General features: G+C 43.8%; 1 protein-coding gene across 1 annotated transcript in view; it reads left to right on the plus strand.

Moving 5' to 3' along the window:
* Nucleotides 1-27,807, plus strand: part of FANCD2 (FA complementation group D2) — a 44,928-nt gene that overhangs the window by 4,573 nt on the left and 12,548 nt on the right. The window contains exons 7-32 of the mRNA XM_048958029.1: nt 954-1,006; nt 2,384-2,459; nt 3,169-3,293; nt 6,380-6,467; nt 6,874-6,978; nt 8,036-8,136; nt 8,974-9,082; nt 9,430-9,465; nt 9,853-9,996; nt 10,978-11,112; nt 12,470-12,601; nt 14,604-14,711; nt 15,617-15,726; nt 17,147-17,207; nt 17,696-17,821; nt 18,690-18,763; nt 18,866-19,006; nt 20,168-20,268; nt 20,550-20,665; nt 21,499-21,607; nt 21,784-21,882; nt 23,447-23,556; nt 24,716-24,862; nt 26,132-26,248; nt 26,758-26,886; nt 27,085-27,200. Coding sequence (XP_048813986.1) covers nt 954-1,006; nt 2,384-2,459; nt 3,169-3,293; nt 6,380-6,467; nt 6,874-6,978; nt 8,036-8,136; nt 8,974-9,082; nt 9,430-9,465; nt 9,853-9,996; nt 10,978-11,112; nt 12,470-12,601; nt 14,604-14,711; nt 15,617-15,726; nt 17,147-17,207; nt 17,696-17,821; nt 18,690-18,763; nt 18,866-19,006; nt 20,168-20,268; nt 20,550-20,665; nt 21,499-21,607; nt 21,784-21,882; nt 23,447-23,556; nt 24,716-24,862; nt 26,132-26,248; nt 26,758-26,886; nt 27,085-27,200 — 2,768 coding nt within the window. The remainder of the gene's footprint in view (nt 1-953; nt 1,007-2,383; nt 2,460-3,168; nt 3,294-6,379; nt 6,468-6,873; nt 6,979-8,035; nt 8,137-8,973; nt 9,083-9,429; nt 9,466-9,852; nt 9,997-10,977; nt 11,113-12,469; nt 12,602-14,603; nt 14,712-15,616; nt 15,727-17,146; nt 17,208-17,695; nt 17,822-18,689; nt 18,764-18,865; nt 19,007-20,167; nt 20,269-20,549; nt 20,666-21,498; nt 21,608-21,783; nt 21,883-23,446; nt 23,557-24,715; nt 24,863-26,131; nt 26,249-26,757; nt 26,887-27,084; nt 27,201-27,807) is intronic.

A 27,807-nucleotide genomic window follows, 5' to 3' on the forward strand; every position in this document is an offset into this window, starting at 1 on the left:
GATGTCAGGGGACCTTGTGGTCTGTACCTATGTAATTGCATGGTGCAGAGAAAACAGCAGAGTCTTCTCAAAGGTAAATGGGCAGGATGAGAGATGGCAGCCAAGTTAAACATGGGAAATTCTGATAGAATTGAACCACTTCTCTGGAGGATATTGAGAAAACTTAGAGGTGCTTAAGATCAGGTAAGCCCCTGGTCTGGCCTCGATGGTTAGCCCTGTTTTGAGCAAAGGCTTGGACCAAAGATCTCCAAAGTTCCTTTCCAAAAGAAACTCTTTAATGCTTGAATTACAGCCCCAAACAAGTATTACATGGAGACAATATGGAAGGAAGAGGCCCTTCCAAGACTTACTTGGATGTATAAGCAGCTCAGTTCATTTAGATCTCGTATCAGTCATCTCTGCTTCCTGCAGTTGCTGGTGGCAGATGAAGAAGTGGTTTAACAAGGAAAGGAAGGGGAAACTAAACATGGAGGTCCTAACACAAAAATGTCACAGCAATAAGGCACATCATTCTCTTTTCATCCCCTTTTGTCTGTTCCCTTCCCAAACGTGGCCCCAAAGACAACTGCTTTCAGTCCTATGGTGCAGCTGCACTGGCTTTCCTGGGAACTAAAAACCAATCACACAAGTGAAGCAAAATGCACTGAGGTGATATTTAAACTGTGTGGGTATGGTTCTAAGTGTGTTTCAAAGCATTGCTGTCAACAGCCAGCTCTGCTGGGTTGTGTAATAGCTGCATCAACACGTGGAGTTGAACGTGCAATCTCTCACCACAGAGCGAGGGCAGGCACTGGGGAAGAGATGTCTTACATAGGAAGTGTTTTTGCTTGTTGTTTGGATGCTCTTATGCTCTGTGCATGTTTCACCTTCTGTGAAAGCGTAGCTTTGGTAGCAGTGCCATGGTACAAGCAGTAAGTCATCAGCCTCACAGTGTCCTTTTGCCTTTCTTACAGCCTGCTGTTGTAACGCTGCTGTTGGAAAAGATCCCCGAATTCTTTTTTGATGTGTGAGTACAGACTGTTTTCCCTCTATCCTGAAATGTACTTCCTCATTTTGAACAATCACCAGCTGTTTAATTGTCGTTTCAAATTTACCTACATGGATGTATATTTAAAACGCTGCTGTATTTAAAGATATCATCCATCCATGTGTAAAATCATCTGTGGGTACCACGTCATTAAAATGGTGGGTGCATGTGGCAGAAGGCAAATTCATAGAAGGTGAAACACATCCCCCCCATGATTCAATGCTTCTGTTAGCTGTTGGCACCAAGACTGGAAGTATTTCAGCAGAGGGACTGGGAGATATCCTGTTATTTAAACAAGGGGAGAGTGGCTGACAGAGTTCTGTGTGGCTGTTAGATGCAAGCAGACCTCCTTTCAAGAATGCAGTTTGTAGTCAAATGAGGAAAACAGAAGAAGCATCTGTTGTTTTTTCTTGAATGGAGAACATCGTGGCACATTTTGCAGTAGGAGGAGATCCTGTGGAGGTCTGAGTTGTTCAGCATGTCTGTAAGTGGAAAAAAGGAATGAAAAGTGAGGTAACAGCTGATGGCAGCAAATATTCATGATCATCAAATCTAAAGTGAACTATGAAGAGCAATAGAAGTTTCCTGTTTAACTGTGGGACAAGAAACAACATTCATTACAACTAATCTGTAACTCCAAATTGATTGGGCAATTTCAGCCCAAACTGACATAAAAGCATCTCTGAAACCTGTGAGACTGGTACGGTTTTCACGTCACCTGATGGACAGAGGACATCCAATTTATTAACCTACTGCAGGAATTGTGTAACCCTACAGGGTTCTGAGTTGCAGTGTGTAGAGATCTGAAATAACTGTGGTTGGTCCTGTTCATTTTTTTTAAAGGGGAAACTACTTGCAGATAAATGTACTGCTGGATAGTGGGGGTGAGGGACTGGGCACCAGCATCTGCCTTGGGAAATTGTTTGTTGTTGCAGACTGAGTGGAAACTCAGGGATAACGTGGCTCTGTGTATGCTCTGTTTCTTACAGCTTAGCCAGATGCATCTAACACTGCCAGCAGCTGGGGACAAGGACGCTGGGCTCAGGGGAGATTTAGGCTAAGCCAGCATAGCCACACTCATGGTAGCACAGGAGATCAAAGCGAGGTCACACTGCCTGTGTTGTAACTACGATGTTGCCGGTAGCGTTTTGAGACAGGCTGTAGAATCCCTTATCTGTGTGTGCAGTGAGAGGCAGGGCTCCTTCACGGTGCTACAAGCTCCCCTTTTATATTTTCACAATGGGATTTGAATAGTTGGTTGATGTGACTTTCATTGCGTGGTTTTGCTGACCAGCAGCAAAGCTTTCCAATCTGTGTGTGGATCTGACTCAGCTGTGCTTCACTTCTGTCGTTTAGTGTGGGCACCTTTGGGACAAACTTCCCTCGGCTCATTGTCAATCAGTTCAAATGGCTCGACAGTCTTGACAGCCAGGTGGGTACTGATGGCACAGCCCCTGTGTGCTTTTCCACTTTCAGGTGGGCTGAGGTCAGTGTTGATCCTAATGCAAACAGGTGTTTCCATATTCACACTCAGTACTCAATGAAATTTAATTCTTGTTCACGTTCTTTCCTTCTGTAACTTCTGAATGTCCCCTTTTATTTTCTTCTTCTCTTGCTGTAACTCTTCTTTTTTGTATTAAAAAAAATGTGTATCTCTACATACCTATCCACATTCTGAAGCAGTTTCTGGCAGAAAGTTACAGTCTCTTATTTAATTTTAACAAGAGATACTGGATGCTTGCCAGCATCTGGGGATGGATTCTCTGTTCTGGCTCTGGTGGTTCCTTTCCTTCTTTCCCTTTCTGTATCAGCAGCCTCTGTGAATTACTGTGTATTAAAGGGCTGTTGCTAAGGAGAGTCCCAGAATGAAGAGAACTAGGAATTCATGCTAGACTCTGGAAAGCTTGCTGTTGGGTTTCCCAGTTTCCTTCCCTCAGCAAGACATTCAAGTTCTATTTGTAAAAATGCTGTTGTTCCTGAAAGTCTAGACTACGATTCCCTGCTCCATCAGGACAATGAGTGAAGGGACAGTTAGCAAAAATCCAAATGAATGGCTTGTGCATAATAATGTTGTCATTCTAAGTAACCACTTGCTAGTGCTAAGACTCACCCATTTTTACAAGCGATTCTCTTCTCTGCAGGATCTTGTCAAGAAGTTAATGCAGATACTTAGTGTGTCTCCTGTACCAATCCAGCATGATATTATCACCAGTTTACCTGAGATCCTGGAGGATTCCCAGCAAAATGAAGTTGCCAGAGAGTTGAGGTACAGTTAGTTCTATTTTTTCCCCTCTTCTTTCTTGAATAGGAAAAAAAAAGTATGAATGCAGGTTGCATGGGGACTGGCTAAAGCTGCATGGCAACAGGATGTTTTCTACATGATCTAAAACATTAAGTTCTTCAGTGAGTATAGCACAGACTGATGATAGAGTCATAGAAGGGTTTGGGTTGGAAGGCACCTTTAAGATCATGTAGTCAACCCCATGCTGATGGTAGGGACACATCCTTTAGCCCAGGTTTCTCACAGCCCCACCCAGCCTGGCCTTGAATGCTTCCAGGGAGGGGGCATCTCAACAACCTCTCTGGGCAACCTGTTCCAGTGTCTCACCACTCTCTCACAGTAAAACATTTATTCTTAATATCCAGTTTAAAGCCATTTTCCATCACCCTGTCACTATGTGCCCTTATATTAAAAAGTCCCTCTCCAGCTTTCCTGTAGGCCCCCTTCAGGTCCTGGAAGGCTGCTATAAGGTCTCCCTGGAGCCTTCTCTTCTCCAGGCTGAACAGCCCCAGCTCTCTCAGCCTGTCTTGTTGGGGAGGTGCTCCAGCCATCTGATGTCTCTGTGGCCCTTCTCTGCACCTGCTCCATCAGCTCCATGTCCTTCCTGTGCTGTGGGCCCAGTACTGGATGCAGGACTCCTGGTGGGATCTCATGAGAGTATAGGGGCTGAAAATCAGCTTCTTTGGCCTGCTGGTCATGTTTGTCTTGATGCAACCCAGGATACAGTTGGTCTTCTGGGCTGCAAGCATGCATTACTGGCTTGATTTGAGTTTTCTATAAACTGAGACGCCCAAATCCTTCTCAGGGCTGCTCTCAAGCCATTCTCTGCCCAACCTGTATCTGTGCTTGGGATTACCCCAGCCCACATGCAGGACCTTGCACTTGGCCTTGTTGAACTTGATGAGGTTGGCTTGGGCCCATCCCTCAAGCCTGTCCAGGTCCCTCTGGATGGCATCCGTTCCCTGTGCCGTGTCAGCTGCACCGCTCAGCTTGGTGTCATCTGCAAACTTGCTAAGGGTGCACTTGATCCCACTGTCCATATTGCCTACAAAGATGTGAATGATCCAGCAGAAGTTATAAGCACTTAAGTGGAATCTGCCTGTGGTCAGTCATTCAGATATTACTAGAGGCAGCTTTGGATTTGGTTTGGGTTATGCTACAATAAGGGTCAACATTGCTTTTGTTATTTTTTTAAAAAGCTCAAAACACAACAAAATAGATGTGCTCACAAAGCAGAACCTTCTAATTATTTTATGCACTTCTCTCAAATGTATTTACTGACATGAAGAGCTGGATGACCTAATATCAAGAGAGGTCCTCCCAGAGAGTGCCAGCTTGTGCTGTCCCCTACACCTGTCTCTTCCATATTTATATTGATTTAATTGCACGCACCAGTGTTTTTCATCCTGGCCATTACACAGTTCACTTGCATTTATGCCTGTACCAATCATCATTTCACTCTGCTAGTTTTATTTCAGCCTGCCCCTGTCAAGTACATCCTGTTTCCTGTACTCTCAGACTTCTGTATCTCTATTTGTATTTTTGCAAAGTTGAGAATCTAAAGGCTAGCAGCAAGACACTTATTTGTGTATTCTCAGTAGCCCCTACCCATGTCTGGTGTGGGAAGGTACTCAGTGCTTGTTACAACAAACTAGGGAGCATTCAAGAAGCAGAAAGATGAATTTTTCACCTCACATTATTAATAGTTTCACTTGAATTGAGAAAGTTTATAAGGAACTTAGATGGCAGCCAAGAATGATTACATGAATTCCAGGAAAATGAAGTCCACAATGCTGTTTAAGCACAGCTACTGTCCCTTGTTCAGTAAGTTGCTAAACTTCTGCTTGCTGGAAACCAGACCAGGGACAGAGGTGTGACTGTAGTGTTTAGCAAAGCAGGTGTCCATCAAGGCTTCACAGAACATCTTTGCTAACAAAGCATTGTCCAAAACATGCACGTAAAGCAAGAAACAGCTGTAGATGGCAAATCAGAAAACAGAGCAGAAACATCAGGACTGGAAACTTGCCTTCTGTCTTAACAGCCTCTACGTTGCCATCTTGGTACCTGGTCAGCACAGGGTTCTCAGGTTTAATGGGGTCCAAGTAAAGCCCCAGCTGTGTACCTGAGAACAGAGCTGTGCTGCCCACTGCTGCTGTGTGGAGCGCTGGGGAGGAAATTGCAGAAGAGCTGGCTGGAGTCTGACCCAAGAGGTACTGCAGGGAAAGCCAAAAGGCCCTTTCAAGGAATCTTTTATGGCAGAGGCACCTATTACAGCTCTGACTTGATGGATTGTTTGCTGCAGTGTCCTTCCGTTCCTCAACTTCTCCACTTCTGGTGAAGCAGAGGATGTGTTCCCTTCCCAGCTTTGCCAAAACGTCCCTCTCAAGGTTTTCTCTTTACTCAGTCTTCCCTGTTTCTTGTACACCTGCTAATATCTGGGGCTTAGAGCCCTCCAGTGGCTTGTAAAGGTCCTTTGTTAAAGGCAAGGCAGTGGCAGCACGTTCTCCCTTAGGTATAAAGTCAGGTTAAGTAATATATCAGCAATCTCCCCCCCTTTTTTTTTCCTGTTATAATGAAACCAGGACCTACCGAATTTCAGGTGTTTGCTTGAGGTTCCTGCCAGGCTTTTCTCCATGCTGCCAGTTATTCCAGTGTTGAAAAAGGTACAGTCATCATATCAGCTCCACACCAACACCCACAGAATTGTAATTCATTGTGTTCAGAGAGTGATAATTTAGGGAGCAAGGTTTCTATAAAGTCAGTGGTGTATGTTTTGTGGTGAACACAGAAACGACTAGAATCCTGCAGTTTATTAAACATGATTGGGTGACGGAGCACTGGAACAGGCTGCCCAGGGAGGTGGTGGAGTCTCCTTCTCTGGAGATGTTCAAGACCTGCCTGGATGCCTACCTGTGCTACCTGGTGTAGGGAACCTGCTTTGGCAGGGGGGTTGGACTCGATGATCTCTGGAGGTCCCTTCCAACCTCTACAATTCTGTGATTCTGTGATTCTGTGATGAATTCCTGCTTTATATTAAGAGGGTGATTTGTTTTCCTTTCCTTGCACATCAGCTGCTTACTAAAACAAGGCAGACGACTCACAGTTCCAATTCTGGATGCTCTTTCTCGTTTGGATCTTGATGCAGAACTTCTGGCTGAGGTAAGAGCTTCTACTGGGTGGTAAAGCAAACTCTTCTAGGCTCTTCCCTTTCGTAAGCCAGTTAAAAATGACGGTGCCAAGCCCTTCCTGGAAGTGCCAGGTGATACGATAAGGAGCAGTGGCCACAAATTACAGCCTGGGGGTTCAGGTCAGACACTTGGAAAATGGATTAGGGTCTACAGCACTGACATGGACTATGAGAGGTAGCATCAGGGAGGGGAATGGTTGTGTCCTGTCTGAAGATCCTCAAGGTTTAGCAAAGCTGAGGCTGGTCTGATCTGGTAACGGTGATATTCCTGCTCTGAGCAGAAGGCTGCATCAGGGTCCTCCAGAGATACAGAGAGCACCTGCTCTGTATTTCTGTGAGCCGTGTGATTGCAGCCAACCCCTGTTGCTCTCCCCTCAGGTGCGGCAGTGTGCCATGAGCATTGTGCCTTCTGTGAAACTGGAGGATTTGCCTGTGGTCGTAAAATTCATCCTGCATGATGTCAAGGCTGCAGATGCTGTAGAGGTACGGAGCTTTCCCTGTACTAAAGACCAATAAGTTTTATACCCCAGTGCAGGTTTTCAGAGAGGCAGTTCGTTCTACACACAAAGGTGCATGCTTTAATTGTTCCAAGTAAAATTTTAGTATTGTCAAGGATCAAAGCAGGTGTGGAAAGCAGCTGTCCTTTAACAAGGATTTGGTTATGCTTTGAGGCATGAAATTGAAATCTACCCCTTTCTGCTAGCAGGTTTTTCTCATTTGTTTTTAGAACTTGTAATTTTCTTTTCGTTGTCAATGTTGTGAAATTATGTTAAGCTCCTAGACTGAAAAACTCTTTGAGGCAAATTTAAGCCTTTGAATTATATCTTAGAATTTGCACTCATTAGAACTTTTAAGGGTTCTAAACTCCTAACTTGTTCAAAAGAGCAGGGATTGTAACTTGGTAATTGTCTTGTTTCCTCCACCAAATTCTGTTCTAAAAGCTCCTTTAAGAACCATCCTTTTTGCAATGTTTCTATGTTTGGAGGACTGTTCTCATCCTCCCTTGTAAGACTCCTTGGTTGAGCCAACCTTGCTGAATGATTGAACGTGGGTTTTTATCATTCTTTGAGGAAACCTCAGGAGAAGTCAGATATGGATTCTGATCTGCCCAGATCTTCAAGGGAGATCACTGTGAAAAATGTATGCCTATAACGTGCAATCTATCTTGTGCTGATCTGTGGTTTGACAGCCCACAATTCCTGTGGCTATTTTATATCCTGTCCTGCTGCTAAACAAGATAAAATTAGTTAAAGGCAGCATGTCATGAATATAATGGAAACTTCATGGGGTAACTTAAGAAATCCTTTTCTGCTTTCTGCCTGCATGCACTTATGCCATCTTAATTTCGTGAAGAAGTAATTAAAAAAAGAAAAAAAAAAAAGTTGAACACAGCTAAATGTTTAGATATCATCACAAATAAGTGAGTATTGGATTTGTAATTCTAGGGCTATTCTGGGGGATTTTAATTTAAATTTTCCTTAGTCTTTTTCATTCCCCCCTCATATGTCAGAAGGTTTGTGCAAGGATCTGTGTGTTACAGGTGATTTCTGATCTTCGTAAGAGCTTGGATCTGTCATCGTGCGTTCTGCCACTGCAGATGCTAGGCTCCCAGAGAAAGCTTAAAAGCCAAGCTCAGGCCAGGTAACTATTTCTGTCATTCTGCAGTGATGAGATGGTACACGAGGCCTTCATCTCTTCTTTATCTGCTCTGAGAGATGCACCTACTTACATTCATTCTAATTTGTCCTAAGTGAAGGTGCTGACACTTCTGTTCCTTCCTTGGTGCTCGCATAGCGCGTTATCAGTCCTTGTCCAGCGAGCTTCCCCCACAGTGCTTGTTGGTTGGATGAAGGTTGAGGAGCTGTCCTGGTTTGAGGGAAAAATTCAGCTATCAGAATAAATCTACTGGGAAACAAAATCTGTCCTTCGTTCTTGGTGTCAGCTTCAGAGGCTGATTTGGCAGCTGGGATTTATTTTCTTATTCTGAGCAACTCACTGCTGTTCTGTGAACACCCTTCTAGTGCTCAGACTCCACAGACAATATACTGACGTGTTTCATTGTAAAGCAGAAATGCTCACCTTAATCCAGCAGCTCTCCCACCTTATCCCTAACCCTCATTTTTTTTCTTTTGTCTTTCTGCACTTATCTGGTGCGTTAACAGTGCCCTGTGCATAGCTTACCTCCTTTCACTAAAGTCAGAGAGAAGGCAAGAGGCCGTCTGCATCCACACCTGCATGAGGGCACATGGCCCCATTTGTAATGGAGGTGTTTGCTGCAAGTTGATCTTTAGGTTCCCCCTAAGTATGTCTTCGGTCCTGCACTGCCTGCTTCCACCCTGTTGTGAACCTCCCTGCCCTTACCAAAGCATTCCTCCTACAGGATTGCTGTTTTTCGTAACTGCTGTGATTGCTAGGCTGCCTTGTCCCTTTCACTGCAGTATCTACAATGGCTGAGTCATCTTTTCTGGTCGTTAACAGTTCTTCCATGAGCCAAATGACCACCAGCCAGAACTGTGTGAAGGTGCTTTTTGATGTGATCAAGCTAGCTGTAAGATTCCAAAAAGATGTCTCTGAAGCTTGGATTAAGGTAAGATGCACGTGTCAGACCTCGTTTCCTCATATAATTTAGTCAAATATAAAGAAGTGAACGTTAGCTCTGATAGTTACTGATAGAGATTTCATTCATTTCCAGAACTTTAGTTTTTTGCAAGACCAATGCTGTTTGAAAATATCCATGCTGAATTCTCATGCCTTCTTTTGGCTGCCTTCTGAATTCTGAATTTGCTGGTTTGGATAGCTGACCTGTTGCAGAGAAGTGCCTCGGTGTATGCCTTTTCTCATTTGTCTTCATGTAACACTCATGGTTTTAACATACAGTACTGTGCTGTAACCTAACAGCTTTCTTCATTTTTGGTTTTTGTTTTTTGCTCTTAGGCCATTGAGAACTGCACGTCTGTATCTGACCACAAGGTAATACTTCTGACTCTGTGCTTTTCTTAGTGAGTGTCCTTTTCTGGTGGTTCTCACAGCTCTCTCTATGGGCACAGATGGAGAGATCTTTCTAATCAGAGTAGAAACCACCAGTGATGTTGGCTGGGTGGTTCTGTTGGTGTCTGACTTATTGCCACTGTAACAGCCATTCATTTTGTTATTACTCTTTAATTCATCCCTTCCATGCATCAGGAGACGGAGTTGAGATCTCTCCTGTCGGAATGATGAGAGTTCTGCTGTAATTGTGGCTGTCAGGGGCTTTTTGAGCTCTTGATTTCCTTCTCACTTTTGATTTCAAAGCGTGTAGCTGTCTGGCATGTTTCATGCCTTTTCAGCATAATGATTAACAGCTGTTTCTTCCTAAAGGTTCTGGATCTGATCGTTTTGCTGCTAATCCATTCTACAAACAGCAAGAACAGGAAGCAAACTGAGAAGGTATTGAGGAGCAAGATTCGCCTGGGCTGCATGCCAGAGCAGCTGGTGCAGAATGCTTTCCAAAATCATTCCATGGTCAGTGCTGACTCTGTGTTGGGACTCTCCCTTCTTCATCCCTCAAATGTCCTGTCAGATGATGATTTAACCCTGTGCTGCATTATGTATAGTTCACAGTTTCTTGGTCACTACTCAGTCTCGCAGGGCATTTCTCCTCTGTCGTAGTTGTCTGTCCTTTAAGAGAACAGTTTTTCTTTATTTTGGTGCAAAACCCCTCAGCCTTTGTGATAAACCTCAGGTCTCCACTGCATATTCCTGACTTGCTGTTGTCTCCCACTGTGTTTTTAGGAGTCAGTACGTTTATATATCATTTTCTGTGTGCTGTTTTTTATATCTATGTGTATGTGTGTCTGTGTGTATGGCATGTGCTTGCCTAATACTATAAGAAAGCAGAAAATATCTGAAAAACTGATCAGAGTTTTCAAAACTGAAAAGCAATACAGTGCAGGAGCAGGGGGAACAGGTGAAAAACACTGTTATGAATTTAAAGTAACCTATGTCAGTAACACAAGCGGGGACTTCTATTCCATTTATTCTGAATGTAACTGCTTTTAATTCAATTTTAGCTGAACAGCCCTTCCAGAAGAAGTTAATTAGGCCACTTTACATGAGTGAGAGCTTGTTCAAAGCTGCTTTAAGAGATTAAGCTAACTTCACTCACAGAAATCAAATTTATGTTTCGTATTGATGTGACAGTACTTCTGTCACAGCAGTGCCAAGAGCATGTCTGCCCCGTGGCTTTTAATCTGTGGTGCACTGCTGTGAAGCGACTTCCCGTGGTGTCACTGATGAGGGATTCTCTGCTGTGAGCCCTGCAGCCTGGCGTAACCCATCTGAAAATTCTTTGTGTGGGCCAGGTTAGAGAAAGCCATTCTGGTCTGCCTTATCTGCTCTTGTTGCCCACTTCTGCTGGACTGGACAGCCTGGAAAAAATCTACTGATCTAGACAAAGCTTTTGAGAAGAGCTGCAGCACGTTGTATTATATTTCTATTTTTCAGGTCATCAAGGATTTCTTCCCTTCAATTCTATCGCTTGCCCAGGCGTTTCTGCACTCTGCACACCCAGCTGTGGTCTCCTTTGGCAGCTGCTTGTACAAACAAGCTTTTGCAGTCTTTGACTCTTACTGCCAGCAGGTACAGTGGGATAGATGGCATTTGTTTTATTTTCGTGTGCTTGCACTTTGTTGGAAGGTGTGTGCCCTCATCCTTCAGAGGAGGGGATTTCGGGCAACCGGAAGCCTTTGTGAGAAATCTCTGCTATAGAATAAGCCAAGAAGAAGATCACAGCTCTGGTAGCAACTGACTGAGACACAGAGACTGCTGAGAGGAGCAGGGAGCAAGTAGGCAGGTCTCAGAAGTGACAAAACAATAAAACGAAAAACAAAAACACTCCACATATGGAGCAGAGGGGACCGTGCTGTTCTTTTTTGCAGGTCAAGAAGCAAACGTTTTTACTGAGCTGAAAGCTGGACTGAGCTTCAGGGTCACAGAGAAAATTTGCTCATAAATTCTTATTTCTATTCTGTGTTCATCACTTTGAGTCTCCTCTGTTTTAAAAGAAAGGGAAAAAAAAGCCACACACGATTCATATTGAAATGCTTTCCTTGGAGAACTTACTGTGTTGAAAACACACAGCTTCCCCTCAGAGCTCTGACCAGCTTGGACTTCTTTTGCATACTCTGAAATAACTGCAGGCCAGACTTTGAGTGTGAGAATAAGGAAATCTGGGGACCAAAGACAGCTCTGCAAATTCTTTTGAATATATTCACGCTTTTTGGACACAGAATGTTTGCAATTAAGGCTGGTTGTGACCTTGCATCTATATTTACTTGGTACAGCAAACTTAACCAGCTGAGAAAAGCTTGAGACATGCAATGGTGTCTGCAGTAAGTTTAGCAATAGTTTGAAATGCTATGAATTTCCAAAGAGGTTGGCTGTGTTAGCAGCTGGTGATGTAGGGAAGTCCCAGCACCCCACAGAGGATGAGACTGCAGAGACAAGAGTGTCTGGAAGCCAGCTGAAGTAAAGCCAACAAAAAGATTTTTAAAAGGAAAATATCCTTTTGAACAGCTGTTGATAAAGAGAGTTGAGACACTGGATGGTGTAGTTAGAGGCAACGCTTTCCTGGATAAGGTGCAACATTCTGTGTGCATGTGCAAATAATGTGGGTTTTTATTGTCTTAAGTGGTAGCTGAGAGCACAAGCTGCAGGGCTGGTAGCACGCAGGCAGGAGGAAAGTGGTGAAGAAAAGCTTCCAAAAGCTCTTTGTAAACTGAATAAAATTCAGGCTGAAGGTGAAAGCCAACACTGTGACTATCTGGAATTAGAAAATGAACTGAGAAGAAAGTTAGAATTATAGGGCTGAGTTTCAAGACAGTTTTCTGCACTCAATCCGTTTATTTATGGGAGTAGAACATAGCAACAGCAGAACAAGGGCAGGCATTTTCCCACCGACATTTCATTGCAGATTCTCTTGGGGGTCTTTCCTTAGGAGGTTGTATGTGCTTTGGTCACTCATGTATGCAGTGGAAATGAAACAGAGCTGGATATTTCTCTGGATGTGCTCACTGATCTGGTGATCCTACACACGTCCCTGCTGCTGCGCTACGCCACCTTCGTGAAGGTACGTGCAGATCTGTGGGCACACTGCATCTCAGGATCCTTTCCCAACTTTGTCCCAGATCCAGAATAGGTCAGTGTGCTTCAGAAATGTCCTTAATAAAACAAGCTGTATCTGTAAAGCTGTTCTGAGAAATGCAGTGGTCAGGATGAAAAGGAACTTTTTGTGAAGGTGTGAGCTGGACTGTGAATTTCTGGAAGTGGAAATTGGACTAGAAAAAGAAGTTACTCTTCCCTGTAAATGGAGAATGTGTGTGTTGCAGGGATGGAATGACATCTGTGGACAGAAGGAAAATGATTTATTTACATATCTTTGTTAATATCAGCTATTCCAAATCTTTGGCAAAAACCTGCTGCCTTTGTGGACTTCCTCTTCTACTATGCTGGAAGATTGGCAACACTTAGCCAGTATTTTGAACCATAAAACAAAGCTCCTAGCAAGAATAGGAAAAGGCTTTCCTGAAACTTAAAAGAAAGTACTCAATAGGGAGAAAAGCAATAGTGAATTCTTGACTGGTAATAATGATTAGCAGAGTCAGACCTGCACAACTGCCACGTTCCAGAGGCAGTAGAAGTGGAGAGCATGAGGGGAGCGAAATAGCAAGGCAAGCATGTAGCATGATTCTGCTTGAGCTTCCTCCTGCAGTGATTTGTACTTGAAGGACCCTGTATTTCCCCTTGAGGAGTGGTGGCTGTGTGCATTTTCCCACCGACCTATTTTTGTGTTTGCCCACTTGGTGGCAGTGAGTTCTGTAGTTTAAGCACCCACTGTAGGGAAGTGGAGTACTTCTCACTTTTCGGTTGTTGGATTGTGAGATACATGTCAACGTTTTAAAACATGCTCCAAGGGAGGATGTGAAGGTCTGCTATAAGAATTTGCATGCAGTCTGTCATGTTTAATCCATAAAAAGGAGAAATGGGACTCGCTTCTTTCTGGCAGAGCTGGGATGTGCTGGGGGCTCAAGGTTGAAAGCGGTCCTTGAAAGAGACAGCATAGATTTCTTCCTCTTCATGGAATGCTTTGTCACAAGTGTGGTGGGAGCACTTGCTCACAGCCTTCAGCTGAGACCCGCTGACCTCCTGACCTTGTTTGCACATTCTTATCTTGGCAGGATATTTACAGGTTATGGTTTCTGTGGACTAATCTTCCATGCATTACCAAAGCTTCTGGATGACAAGCATTAACAAATGTTCTGGCCACACCTTGGGGCCCTGCAGTACACTGTGTTTGATGTGCTTCTCAGAGGTGGTAGAGGCAGTAGCCAGCTAACTGTGAAAAGATCGGCAAGGCTGCAGATGGCCAGCAGGTTCCACACAGAGTTGGAGCCTTTTCAGCCTAGCAGCAGATCTACAGATCTCCTCAAACTACTTTTTTAGTGTTTAAACTGGATGAATTTTCTTGGGAATGGCAGAAAGCAGGTAACTGATCCTGCAGTTGCCCTTGTCACACTCAGTGCCTTGTTCTAAATCCTGCTCAAGGTTGGCCAGTTGTAGGATGAAAATAATGCTAGCAAAGTACTGTGTCAGTAGTAGAAAAGCCAGCAGTGCTGTGGGCAGCAGTTGGATTGCTTTCACTGAAATACTCAGAACAAGAAATATCCTGAGGGCGCCATTCAGCACAGATGGTGTCTCCCCTGAATTCTTAAAGGCCTGGCTGTTATTACAGGGTTTGTGTTGGAAATATCAGCAAATTCACTTGTTCATCTCAAATACTTTGAGCACTGAGAAAATCCATGATAGAAGCTAAATAGCTGCCGCTAGTGGGATTGCAGCACTCCAAAATGCTTGTAGGAGCCAGATTGTTCTCCTCATTCAGCTTCCAGTACAGCAAACTGCAAGAATTAAGGGCAGACCAGTAGCTCTGCATTTGTGTTCATTTCAAAGTAGATTTTTCCTACATATACAAAAAAGATGAAGGTAATTGGCTGCTCTTTGGCTGACAGTTGTTGGAATTTTGAAAGGATTTCTTGATGTATCTGAGTTAGTTTGTGGCTTCTCTCTTACAGACCATTTTAGACTCTATGCAGAAACTGAATCCATGCCAGATCCGGAAGCTCTTCTACATTCTCAGCACACTAGCGTTCAGCCAGAGACAAGAAGGAAGTTATATTCAGGTAAGCAGGGACACAACAGAAAGGAGTTCAGCTGTACCATGGTTCTTTTAGCTGGGCTAAGTTCTAGTATTGCACTAATAGTAGCTCATTTATGACCAGCAAGTAGTGTGAGGGTGTCCTTTAGCTTAATACCCTTCTCCACAACTGCAAGCTGAGCTGCAGCTCCAGACTTTGCTGTCCTGCACAGGAAGTGCTCTCCACAGAGTCTGTACATCTCCTGGCTTTCCTGGAAGCGCCCTCTTCTTTCACATCTAGAAAGGATAGATTGATAGAAATGTTGGTGGAAGGAGACCAGTTCCTGATCTAATGTCTCAGTTAAAGAGAGTCTGTTGCCAGCACGAGATCAGGTTGGCTGTGATTTTGCCCAGTTGAGCCCTGGAGATGTGCAAAAGTGTGAATTTAGCATTTCTTTCTCAAGCTTTGTTTCTCCATCAATTGGAAGCATTCAGAAAGCACAGTTCAGCTCCTTTCTCCAAGACACTTATCTTGATCCAAGTTCTTAATGTTTGTAGATCAGATATGACAGACACTCATCAGAAACCACTCCATCCCTGAGCCTCTTTCAGCTGGCTGTATTTTGGAGGGCAGCTGCAGTGTGTGTGGAGAACTGAAGGAATATATACTAAGTTTTAATATATATTCTTAACTACAGAAAAAATCTAGACCGTGTAGTAATTGGAGCAAAGCCAAAGCACTTACAATGCTATTTGCAACCTTACCTACAGTTCTGACAATTATGTTAATTACAAATGAAGTCACAGGACGTACATTCAGTCTACAGAGCTGTAATCTCAATCAACCATCTCTGTGCAGCCTTTGGAGACGACATCAGGTGAAGATGCTGACAGGACAGAGCAGTGTGCACAGATGCTCTGTAATGACACAGGCTGTGTCTTTCTTCTTAGGATGACATGCACATGGTGATCAGGAAGTGGCTCTCCAGCTCTGTTCCCAACCACAAACAGATGGGGATTATCGGTTCTGTTGCCATGATGGGCAGCGTGGCATTAAAAAGGTGAGAGAAAATGTACAGAGGTGAATTCAGTATGATTTAAGACAACCTGGAGTAGGGAAAGGTGGCAAGAAGGCATTGCCTTCTAGCGCAGGCACATCTTGGTCAGAGCCAGTAACTGAACTCTTACCTGCAAACTGCAACGTTTGGTGTTGCTGACTGCTTAGTACTGCTGTTTGCTGCAAATCCTGAAGGCATCCACTGAATTTCTTGTTAGTGCTTATACATGAAGGCCTTGAGTAGCACTAGCAGGGCCTAACACTTGGGGAAAATAAATTGAATACTGGACTGAGTGGTGGACTGAATGCAGATCAGCCTGTAAAACTAAGGCTGAATAGTCTAATGTACCCTGTTTGAATGCAGAGAAATATAATGGAGAAGTAAGAAGAAGAAATGCTAGGTATTGGCTTGACAGCTTCCAGTGTACTGCATAAATAATTTATAAACAGTGTTGAAGAGCCAGGCAAACTCCTGGTAAGAACTGCAACAAAGATTGAAGAGCTTAGGCTAGAAACTTTTGAGCTGTGTTTGGAAATATGGTGTAGGTTGATGATTTTTCACTTCTTAATGAAATGCTTTTGCTGTTAATTACATGAAGGGAAAAGCCCAACTGTAGGCCCTGGGTTAGTGGGCTTCCTTACGGTTGCTCCCATAGCACTGACATCAGACTTGCACTGGCCTAAGTCTAAGCAGGACGAGATAAAATAGTTATTTCAAGAAGAGGTTTAGAAAATCCTCAAATGCAGACTACAGACAAAAAAGAACAACACAAGAATGGAGGCATCAGCACATCAAGCATCCCTCAGTAGCAAGGAACTTGCCAGGTAAAATGCACACGGATGACTCCAGCAGGTGGGAGTGTGTTCCATGTCTCAAAAAAAGCTTTGAATCCCTGGGAAACTTGGTTGTTTGACCTACAAAGGTATTCCTTCCCAGTCCAAGTCTGACCCAAGTGTTTTGGGAAAATGTATCTGCTGGCACTTGAGAAATATCTTGGTAGTATGTTGGGTCTCTACCTTACTAGCATCCTACCTGATTTCATCAGAAACACTTTGAAGGAGGCAAGCTCTAAAGCCTCCTTCCTTATTAAAGGAAAAAAACTACCCTTCTGAGCCTTGCAAGTAAGCAGCAGGTATTTGAGTAGTTGGCATCATGTACCAGATATAGCAGATGTTAGGCTCGTGGTGAGGTGAGGCTACATGGCCTTCAGGAAGGTGAGTGACTAGAGGTCAGAAAAGGTGTAATCTTGAAGGTGATGTTGAGTCTTGACCCAAAGGAGTAAAACAGCAGCAGGTGTTTCTCTAGTACTGTTACAAAATGTGTCTTTTTTCATGCCTAATTCTCCACTGAATTTCTCTGTGTGATGAGTTTTGCCGTCTCTTAAGTGCTGTGTCACAAAAGTGAGGTCATCAATTGCTTGCAGAAATGAAGCAGACGGTGGTTCGCTGGAGAGACCTGAGCTGAGCATCGAATGTGATGGGCAGGTGGGTGCCAAGAATGGGTGCATTCTGGGGCAGTGTGGGGCAGAGAGAGGATGTGGTCAGCAGGAAGATCTTCAGGTGAAGCACTATGGGTCTGACAGTCAGCTTTACTCAGATGCTTGTACATTAATACTTGAGATGCTTGTACATTAACTACAGAGCCAAGAATCTATCAAAAATTGTTTGGGAGCACCCTGTTAAGATAGCACTCATGCAGTACTGCAGGCATCTAGTGAAAGTCTTCTATCCAGATGCTATTTCAGACACAAAGAAACAGGACAATCTCTTTTGTGTTGTCCCGTGGTGGAGCAGTGCTAGGTCCTTGAAAGACCTATAAGCTGCATCTCTGCAAAAGTAGCCACCACAGGCTGTTACCCTGGAGCTGAAGCTCTGGTCATGCCTCAGGATAAATAAATGCAAAAAGGAGAAATTAAGGTAAAAGCTTTAGTTGGGTCTGTTTACCTGTTCTACAAACTGTTCTCTCCCTTCAGCTTTCTACACTGCTGGACCTTGTTGGCTTCTGCTGTGAGCAAACACCAGAGATCTTGGCTCTCTACTATGATGAACTTGCCAATTTGATCGAGAAGCAGAAGGGAAATTTGGACCTGCAGCTCTTGGTATGTTCCACACTATTTTGATCTTAATCATGGAAATGTATTCTTCAGAAAAGTGATGTTTCTGGAGTATGGACAGGGCAGTGGATTTTACTCCAGCCTGAGAACTGTTTCTTTGCTGTAGGCATGCTGAGGTTCCTGTAAGAGATTGAGGAGATACAAACTACTCCTTCATCTTTCTGGGGGGTTTTTTGGAGCTTTTTTTTGTTTGTTTGGACAGATTCCCTGTTATGCTTTAACAGCTTCCTATATGTGAACTTTCACCTGACAGCAGGAAGGAGGGAAGACTTTGAAAGGAAATAAATAGACATTTCAGAGCAGGCTTTTCATATCCATAAACAAGGTAGAGCCTGGAAGAGCTTTAAACTTCTTATCAGAATTGGCTTCTGGTCAGACAGTTAAGGCTGTCTGACACCAAAGGACCTGGAGGAGCCACAGTGAAGATTTGTGGTAATTGGAAGAGCAGGGGCTCTTCTCTCTTTCTTGCTGGAATCATTGTGCCCTTTGCAACAACTGGTTGTATAGAAGAGGAGCAGTGCTTTCAAACAGGACTGGCTGGGCTAGAAAAGCCAGTCACTCCTGGCATCCAACTGAGTGCTCCCTGGAGGAAAAGCATTCATCTTGAATGTGTTTTTTTTCTTTCTCTTAGCTAGGCTGATACAGGTTAAGTTCTTCTTGGGACTGGCTGTGTATGCTAGGCAATGTGTCCTAGCTGTCTCTCTAAAGTCAGTCCTTGCAAGCAGTGGGTTTCACTGCTGTGGCTGTTCCAGGGTCCTTTTGCTTGGCCTTGTCTTCTGCTTTTTCTACTGCAATTGTCACAGCTTGCTTCACTGAAGCAATTTGTTGAGCAGGTTTTTTTCTCTCTTCACAGGATAAGTTTGGGAAGAGTTTGGTGGAGGACTTTCCCAATGACTTTGTGGTGGATCTCAGCCCTGTGGTGGATGGGTATGCTGAACGTTGGCTAACCTTTGTAATATTTCTGCTACTGAGAACTGGACGTGTAAACACTTGGTCCTTTCAACTGAGCTTGTCTGTCTTTTCTTGCAGTTCCTTTTTGTTCCCAGTGAAGTCCTTGTACAATCTGGATGAAGATGAAACTCAGGGAGCAATTGCCATTAACCTGCTACCACTGGTGTCACAGAGTGAGCCTGGCAGGGTCACTGATGAAATGAGTAATCCAAGGAAAAGGTACTTTGACATCTACCTTGCAGTTATACTACAGTTAAGAGAAATATATTCTCATTTGATGCAGTACACTGTGCCCAGACCTGGCTGCCTCAGTGCTTGATGAGGAGCTGGGCAGAGGATTTGCCAGTTTTCAGTGTTCTTTTCTTGTCTGCTGTTGGACCTGTTCAGATAAGTCTAGAGGCATAAGCATCTGATGGGGACCTGGCAGCCTGTTCTGACTCAGGCTGTTTTGGTGGTCTTAGTAAGTTATGTTGCATCCACTTTGTTTTCCATCCATCATGTGAGAATAGAAGCTCTTTAGTCCAGTGTTACTGTGTTATTAAATGCCTTATTGAGATGGATAGGCAACTCTGAGGTGGCAAAATTTGTATTTTGAGCAATGAGTCTCAAATAGAATCAGCAAGGAATTAGTGTGTGTAATTGTGTAAAGACTTAGACAACAAAAAAATGTGCAAGATCACAAACATGCAGCCAGAACTGAAATTTGACTAAGAAACAAGGGCTTTGTCCTTGGGGAATGAAACAAGAAGTGTGTAATAAATAACTTAAACAGTGGGCCATCAGCACTGCAAATAATAAGCCTTTTTTTTTTTTTTTTTAACATCATCTTCACATTCTGCATAATTTATTGTTGGAAGGTCTTGTTGAGATTGTAGTTGTGCTTAATAAAAGGATAGAATCAATCTATAGCAAATAAAAAAACCACATAGTTCCCCTACATACATCAGTGTAAAAGCAGTAACTTTTCTTGCTCAGAATGAGAGCAGTAAGTAGAATGCTAGCAAATACTCAAGAAGGTTTCTCCACTGCTGATAAACAGATTTTACACAAATTCTTGTCATTCCTCCTGTAGTTTTCATCTGGTTTCTGCTGGAAATAAATCTGACTCTGTTTTTGATTCAGTACAGCTGTTCCTGTGCCCATGTGCTTTCCCAGAAAATTGATGATAAATGATATATTTCTTTTAACCATGGGGTGCATTTCTGCTTTGTGCTGCTATGGCTTGCAAGGAGCAAAATCAAAGGAGTAGGCTGGGTGGCATGGGGAGGACACAGTGTGCAAGGGAAAAGTAATAAGCTTTCTGGAGAGATACAAAGCATAGGAGGACCAACTCCATTTCTCTGTATTTTTATTTATATCTTTTTATTTCTCCTTCCCCAGGGTAGTATCACCAATATGCCTATCGCCCTGTTTCCGACTGCTCAGACTCTACACTGGAGAACAAAACAATGGGAGCCTGGAGGAGATCGATGCCTTACTGGGTATGGGAGTGAACCCTGAACAGAGTCCATCCAGCTGACTTGCTCCTATCACAGATTTTGAAAGACCTCCTGCATCTGTAGGGAGAAATCTGTAGTTTGTGATGGAGGCTGAGATGCTCTGTTGTCCATAAAGTAAAGGGAGGCTTTTTCTGGCAAGTAACGGGTGGAGTTTGCTCCAGATAGCCATTGGAATTGTTACAGGTTTTGAGAAGGGTCCATGCAAAGATGAGAAGATGGGCAGCAAATGCAGCCCACTGTGTTCTCTGCTTATTCTGTCCCAGGTTGCCCTCTGTACCTGACTGACCTGGAGGTGGAAGGGAAGCTGGATTCTCTCTCCAAGCAGGAACGGGAATTTCTGTGCTCGCTCCTGTTCTATGCACTCAACTGGTTTCGTGAGGTGGGTAGAGCCTTGCCTGCCTATTTTGGAGTGGCCCTGAGGAGTAGCACTTAAACACACTAACCTCAGGCTTCAGGAGTGCAACTGTCAAGGAACAGCCTTGCCTTTTGGAAATATTCTCCAGCAAAATGTTGGAGATCTTCCTGTGTTCTTCTCTTCATTATTATAGCTGTTAGAGACTCAGAGGCTGTAAAGGACTCCCTTGCCATGTGAGTTCTCCATCTGCTACTCAGTTGCAGCCTGCACTCTGTGGCTTAGTTTTGTCTCTGAAAATCAGTTTTGTTGCTGCAAGGAGGCTGCTGTAAACCTCAAATATATTTCTAAGCTATGAGGTATAATAGTAGCCCTAGTAGGAGAGAAAGCACAAGAAAAAAGGTCAGTCTGTCCATGTTGTACTATCATGAGAGTAGCCAGCAGGTTGAGGAAATAAGTCACTTTTTGGATTATCAATTATGATACTGGAATTATGGCACTGGAACAGGCTGCCCGAGGAGGCTGTGGATGCTCCATCCCTGCAGGCATCCAAGGCCAGGCTGGATGTGGCTCTGGGCAGCCTGGGCTGCTGGTTGGTGACCCTGCACATAGCAGAAACTGGATGCTCACTGTGGTCCTTTTCAACCCAGGCCATTCTATGATATGTCTGTTTTCATAGGGGCTTCTGAAGAGTTCTGTTCCCACAGTCTAGATCTGGTCAGATGGGCCACTTGTGCTGAGTGTCGCGTGCTTATTCAGGACATAGAAATGCTATTTAGGAAAAGAAAAAGTAGTAAGGGTGCACATCTCCCTAATTCAGTTTGTCAGTCTCCCTAAGTCAGTTTGTTTTGTGCTTCTAGGTTGTAAATGCCTTCTGCCAGCAACAAGATGCTGAGATGAAGGGGAAAGTTCTGACTCGACTACAGAACATCACAGAGCTGCAGAATGTGCTAGGAAAATGTCTGTCAGGTGAATGTGGAATATTTCTATCTGTATGTTCTGGGCCTCAGCTGTGTCATGTAATGTATTGTCTCCCTTTTCGTGGGGACGATGAAAGATGGGGTACTTCCTCTAGATGTGTATTTGCCTGTATTTTCTCATTCAGGAACTGAGTCAAACAAATGTCTGTGTTTTGGCTCTTTCAGCAACCCCTGGCTATGTCCCACCACCTGCTACTTTTGATTCTGAAGCCCCAGAAGGTGTACCATCTATTAATGCTGGTGGTCCAGTGAGAAAAAAAAATGGTAAGGAAATCTTGTAATGTTTAAGGATGATGGGTTGGTGATGTTGGGTTGGACCAGCATGTTGCACTGGACCTGTCGTGTGAGAGTAATTAAGGCAGAAGGAAAGTTATGATTATGTTCTGCAGACTGGTAAGCTCAGATCAGACCAAGAGATTCCTGAGCTCAGCTCATATTGCCTACCAAAAAAAAATAATCCATCCCATGGGTCACAGTCGCATGGGGTCATATGGTTTCCACACCAATTTCACCCTACTTTTGGTTTTGCTCAGCCAAAGTAAATAGTTTGCTGCCACTAAGTAGGGGAAGGTTTTCCAGTTCTCTACTCGCACTCTGAGCTGCCTTATTTCATATCCTTTGTGGTTACATAGTAAGCTGCCTTGGCTGCTTACTTTTGGCAAGATGAGTTCTTCACTGTTTTAACCTATTTACTGTCTGTACCCAGTGGTCAGGCTCCCTGGAAACACTTGCTGGAAGTTTCCCCAGGCATTCCCTTCTCTGAGTTACTTATGAAACTGAATAAAGCCAATTTTTAAAGGATTCTATAGCTGACTCCATGTGAAAAGTGCACATTAAGCCCTTCTCTTTGCTGCTTCTCCTCTAACAAGCTTTCTGTCCAAGAATGCACCTGTTCTTTCATCCAGTTCTTTAAGGGCTTTTGGTGTAAAACTTTATATGAGGCTTTTTGGATATCTGGATCTCTAGGGGATGCTGGATTCCTTTTATCAGTGTGATACCAGCAGCCTGGCAGCCCTGCTTCTTTCCAACAGCCTGCATGTCCACGTGCTCAGTGATCTTTTCCAGTAATGGAGGACAAACCCAACAGCCTTAATTTTCCTGAATCCTCCTTACACCCCTTTACATTCATGGGGATTCCATTGGCAAGCTGTCAGTCCCCCGAGGCAGCGCAGGAATGTTGCACTGGAACAACTTTGGAACCCTGAGTGAATGTTTCCTTGCCCTAGTGACTTACTGGATGCCCATGTAGTCAAGTACATTGTGTACAGTTGAAGAAACTACACTGATTTCAAGTAATCTTTGTGCTACTGTGTCAGATGTGAGCCTTCCCTCCTTTGTCAGCAGTGAGGTCCTTTGCTGGGAATTAATTGAGATGTTCTGCTGTTGGCACAGCATCCCCATGAGCCCCATCAGTAGCTGTTTGCCCTTTTCCAGGTCCTCTGCCTTTGTCACTGCTGAGAGACAGCAATGCTAATTTTTTGTTCAAGCATTTTTTAAGATGATGACCCACCATTTTGGCAATCACTGCATAACATGTTTACAGTTCTGTGAGAAAAGTGAGACTTGCTTCAATTTCTTTCTGTGATTTTACTTCACGAAAGAGGAACTGGTTGAAGAGAGAGTCCCAAATGCATTTGGCCTTCTTTTGGACTGTGACCCTGGCTACAGGTGACTCACAACCTGTGTGTGTTCCATGCTTTCTTAGGGCTGATCGAAGTACAACCTCTGCTGTTTTCCTGCTTTGCAGCACTATTTGAACACACTGCAACCTCTCTCTTCCCTCCCCCCCCTTTTTTTTTTCTCTCCTGAATTTGCTGTTTTCTTCAAGGAAAGAAAAAAAAGTCTGACAGCAGCAAAGCCTGCAGTGCAGAGCATACTCAGGCAGATGAAAGTTCTGATGGAAACCAGCCTGATACTGAGCTCTCCGAGCTGGAGAAGGTAGGTACATACCCTGCAGGAAAGGTAAAGGGAAATGAAATAAAAACAAAAGCTTTGAAGTACTGCAGGCAAGTGCAGTTCCTAGTTTCAAGTCAGAAATTGATGTAAATCTGGAAAATACAGACCCCTGTAAGAAAATACATACCTCTGATTCTAGTCTGCTTCAGTCTCTTTTTTTTCTTATTTTTTAGTTTTTTCTTGAGGTATTTGATCAATATATTCATCATAAAGCATACTTAAAATGACCCATTTTCTTCACACACTAAGAGCTGCTCCCCAAATCTATCAACAAATGGATTGTTGGATCTTCTTTCTTGTTCTTTGAAGCAAGCTCTTATCATTATGCCCAGAATGCACAATCTGTGCTAGCTGAAGGAGAGGGCCCAGGGAAGTGTGCCTGGCTTTGGACTCAGTATCCCAGATGCTGGGATCTCAGACATCCTTCAAGGCACAACTACCACTACACTGTTACTAATGATTGATATTCAGAGCCTATTTTACCTTTTTTTTTTGGTCCAGCAAATATGCTTTTCCTGTCTCTGTGCCACTGTACAGCTATGAAAACTGAGTCAAGTACCATAACAAAGTCATTTAAGTTACGACGAGCGAAGTCTTGGGTGGTTCTGGAAATTAATGGATGTAAAACTTTTTTTAGCTAACAGGAGTGTTGGTCCCAGACAAACCCATGGATGACAAAATCCATAAATCCTGCATGATCCACATCCTGCTCACGTGGCAGGGTTACATGGAGTGAATCTCTTAGGAATGCATAGATTTGGGGCCAACAAGCAGTATAGCATGCCATGGTTTACCATCCTGGTGTTTATCAGGGATAAAAACATTTGTCCCTTATGGTGCTTACGCTGTCTTTCACCAGTCCAGGATGAATTTCATGCAGCCATTGTTTCATAGAAAGCAGATAGCAAAGATTATTCTGGTTTCCTATATGTTATTTTTTCCAGAAAATGTTTAGTGACCTGTACAATCCACAATGAAGATGCTTCTGACTGTGTGTATTCATCTCTGCTACCCGTTGCAAATTATTCTTAGTCTTGTTTCATCTTTGCAAGAAATACAGAGGACTGTGTAGAAGAAATAGGTTTATTTGAGCTAGAAAGTGTTGCAGGTTGCAAGCTGAGTTCTGCCATTCATTTTTCAGAGTGCTGCTGAGAGAGAGACAGGAAACCCTCTGGCACAGCTGCAGAGTTATCGCCCCTACTTCCGAGAGCTGGACCTGGAAGTGTTCTCTGTACTCCACTGTGGGCTGCTGACAAGGTCTGTCCTGGACACAGAGATGCACACAGAGGTGAGTGCAACCAGTTTTGTGTTACTTATTGCCTCGCTGTGGCCTTGGCCTCTCCTGCTCCATTAAAGTGAAACCTAAGTAAAGTTAATATTGTGTATCAAGAATCTTCCCCTTGGGATGGCAAGTAGTCCAACCCTCTCTGCTGTGAGCAAGTTTGCCACCCACTAGATATAAGGAAAAAAAGATATAGTATAGCATGTATAACTTTATGGAAAGAGAAAAGCTTTAATACTGAACACTGCTGAGGTATAGCATGTTAAAAACACTATGAGGGGGCCTGCCTATTCCAAAGAATCTATGACAGTAGAGTCCATGTTGCAAAAAGGCAGCTGTCTCAAGTTGTTGTTAGAGGGGAAACTGGGTGCAAAAACGAGACTGGTGTCATGGATGTTTGCCATCTGGAAGCTTATATAAAACTCTGCATTACTATGGAGATGGAGAGCAGAAGTACTTAATTTTGTTAGACTCTTTGTAGGCAGGCTCAGTCCATCTGGAGTCTAATTTTGTTATGCAACCATAGGATTAGTAAAATGCAAAAAGGTTGTGGCAGTGTGGAGTGCAGCCTGCCCTGCTCCAAGGACAGCTGTCACCACGTGTGCAGGGTGCAGGGACCTGTAAGGCTATGTGAGAAACCTCCTGGCACATGTGGCGTTATTTCAAATGATTACCTGAGAAGAAATCTTATTAGTGCTCATAAATATCTAATGGGTGGGAGTCAAGTGGATGGGGCCAGGCTCTGTGGTGGTGCCCAGTGACAGGAAAACGGGCAAGTGTCACAAACTGAAATGTAGGAAGTTCCATCTGAACACAGGAAAAAATTCTTTACTATGAGGTGGCAGAGCACTGAAACAAGCTGTCCAGAGAGGTTGTGGAGCCTCCCCTGGAAAGATTTAAAACGTCCCTGGGCACTTTCCTGTGTATCATACAGAACTTGCTTTAGCAGAGCTTGGACCCAGAGGTTCCTTCCGGCCCCTACAATTCTGTGATTTTGAACTTCAGTGTATAAACACGTTCCCTCTCAGTAGCTGGGTGTTACTGGAGTTATGTTCAGAGCACCAGATCCACCTTGTGCTTTGAGTAACCAGAACTGATATCCCATCCCTACAATGGAAAGGGCAAAAGCCTAGCATCTACCAAATTGTTCCCTGGCAGAGGTTAACTAAGCCAGGAGAATTGAGGAACTGGAAATTGAGGGAGTGAATGTCAGCTTCAAGGCACTACAATTAGGTGCTGAGTCTTGGAATTGACTTTTCTTCCTTGTAATTGCAGGCTAGTGAAGTTGTGCAGCTGGGGCCTGCTGAGCTCTGCTTCCTTCTGGATGACATGTGCTGGAAGCTAGAACATGTGCTGACCCCAGGCCCCACTAGGAGAGTGCCCTTCTTCAAGGTGTGTCCAGCAGCAGCTTGGTGGGCTGTGACCCAGGCTGGCAGAGCTCATCAGTGGCTTCCAGCCTTTCCTGACTAAATGTTTTTCAGAAATATATTTGCCTTGCAGTTGAATGGCAGTCTGTCTCCCAGCTGTGTCAGAGCAGCAGCTGCCATTTCAAAAGAAATTACTGTACTGCATCACTCACCAAAGTGTTTGCAGCATCTAATTCTCTCCATGTCTTGGGAAAGTGCATGCAGCTGAGGGAAAACCATGTAGCCCAAAACTCAGGTGACACTTCTCCCTGCCCAGGATGGAGAAACTGGCTCTGCTGTTCAAGAAGCAGCTCAGCTTAAGCAGACAGAAGGTGTTAGAATCAATTTTCTGTTTTTCATTTTTTTCCCCTGTATGTTTTCATATTCTTTAGAGTAACACCTTCAGTGCAAGGAGTCCTTGGTTTTCTGGGTGATGACTTCTGAAGTTATTATCAAGTAAGACTGAAATGACTTTAATATTTTGGTTTGCTACAGGAAAAAGGCAACAAGGATATTGGTTTTTCCCACCTTTGTCAGAGATCCCCGAAGGAAGTTGCTGTGTGTGTAGTCAAGCTTCTAAAGCCACTGTGCAATCACATGGAGAACATGCACAACTACTTCCAGGTCAGCGGGCAGCGATTTTGACTCAAAAATCATCAAGTTTTGTTGCCTCTAGAAATATTTTTGGTTTTATTTGTGGGGAAAAGAGAGTGGCTTTGTGTGTTGCAGGGTGTTTTAAGCATTGAGTTGATAGAAATGTGTTCTATTGCCGTTTTCTTTCCCTGGACTAGTATTTAATGAAAAATTTGTTCTGCATTGAAGACAGTTATACCAAACCAAGGTGTGGCAGGTGAATCAGGACTGGACATCCAGGAGTACCAGCTGATGTCCTCTTGTTACCACCAGCTGCTGCAAACTTTTCACTTGCTGTTTGCATGGTGAGTTTACACCAAAGGGTCACATAAATGAACAAAGTTTGTGTGCTCCCTCCCTTTCATGTTCCTCTGTAGTGTTTGTTCCCAACTGATGACCTACCAGTCTTGCAGAACTGCACTCTGCTGTGTCTGGAGACATTTAAATGCTTTGTCGTTGACTCCCCTGAACAAAGCCAGTGATTGAGAGTGAATGCAGGACAGTTGGAAGCACAGAACAGGCCAGCCTTCAGTGCATTGATCCATGTGATTTTTTGGATGATGACTGGCATAAGTGGCAGTATGCCACACCTCATTGTGCAACTCCCATTCTGCATGGGGATCTTGGAATTTCTTGCCCAGCAAGCCTCGTGCTAATTTGGCACTGCCTCAATGTTGAGCAATGAAGGGATTAATTTTTTTCACTGGAAATAATGGATGTGCATTTCACTGATGAGCTTTTGCTGCTGATGCTCTTGAACCAGATTCTGAAATGCCAAACTAATTGTACGTTCACTCTAATTTAACTTCTGCATCTGTTAATAAAATTCAGGGTAGCACTGCAAAGTTTTGGGTTTTTTTTCTGAATCCTAATTTAGATCTGAGTGTGGAAAGTGGTTTCCCTTGGTTGTGC

Source organism: Lagopus muta, chromosome 11 (genome assembly GCF_023343835.1).
Source record: "Lagopus muta isolate bLagMut1 chromosome 11, bLagMut1 primary, whole genome shotgun sequence".
In the NCBI taxonomy this organism is placed as follows: domain Eukaryota; kingdom Metazoa; phylum Chordata; class Aves; order Galliformes; family Phasianidae; genus Lagopus; species Lagopus muta.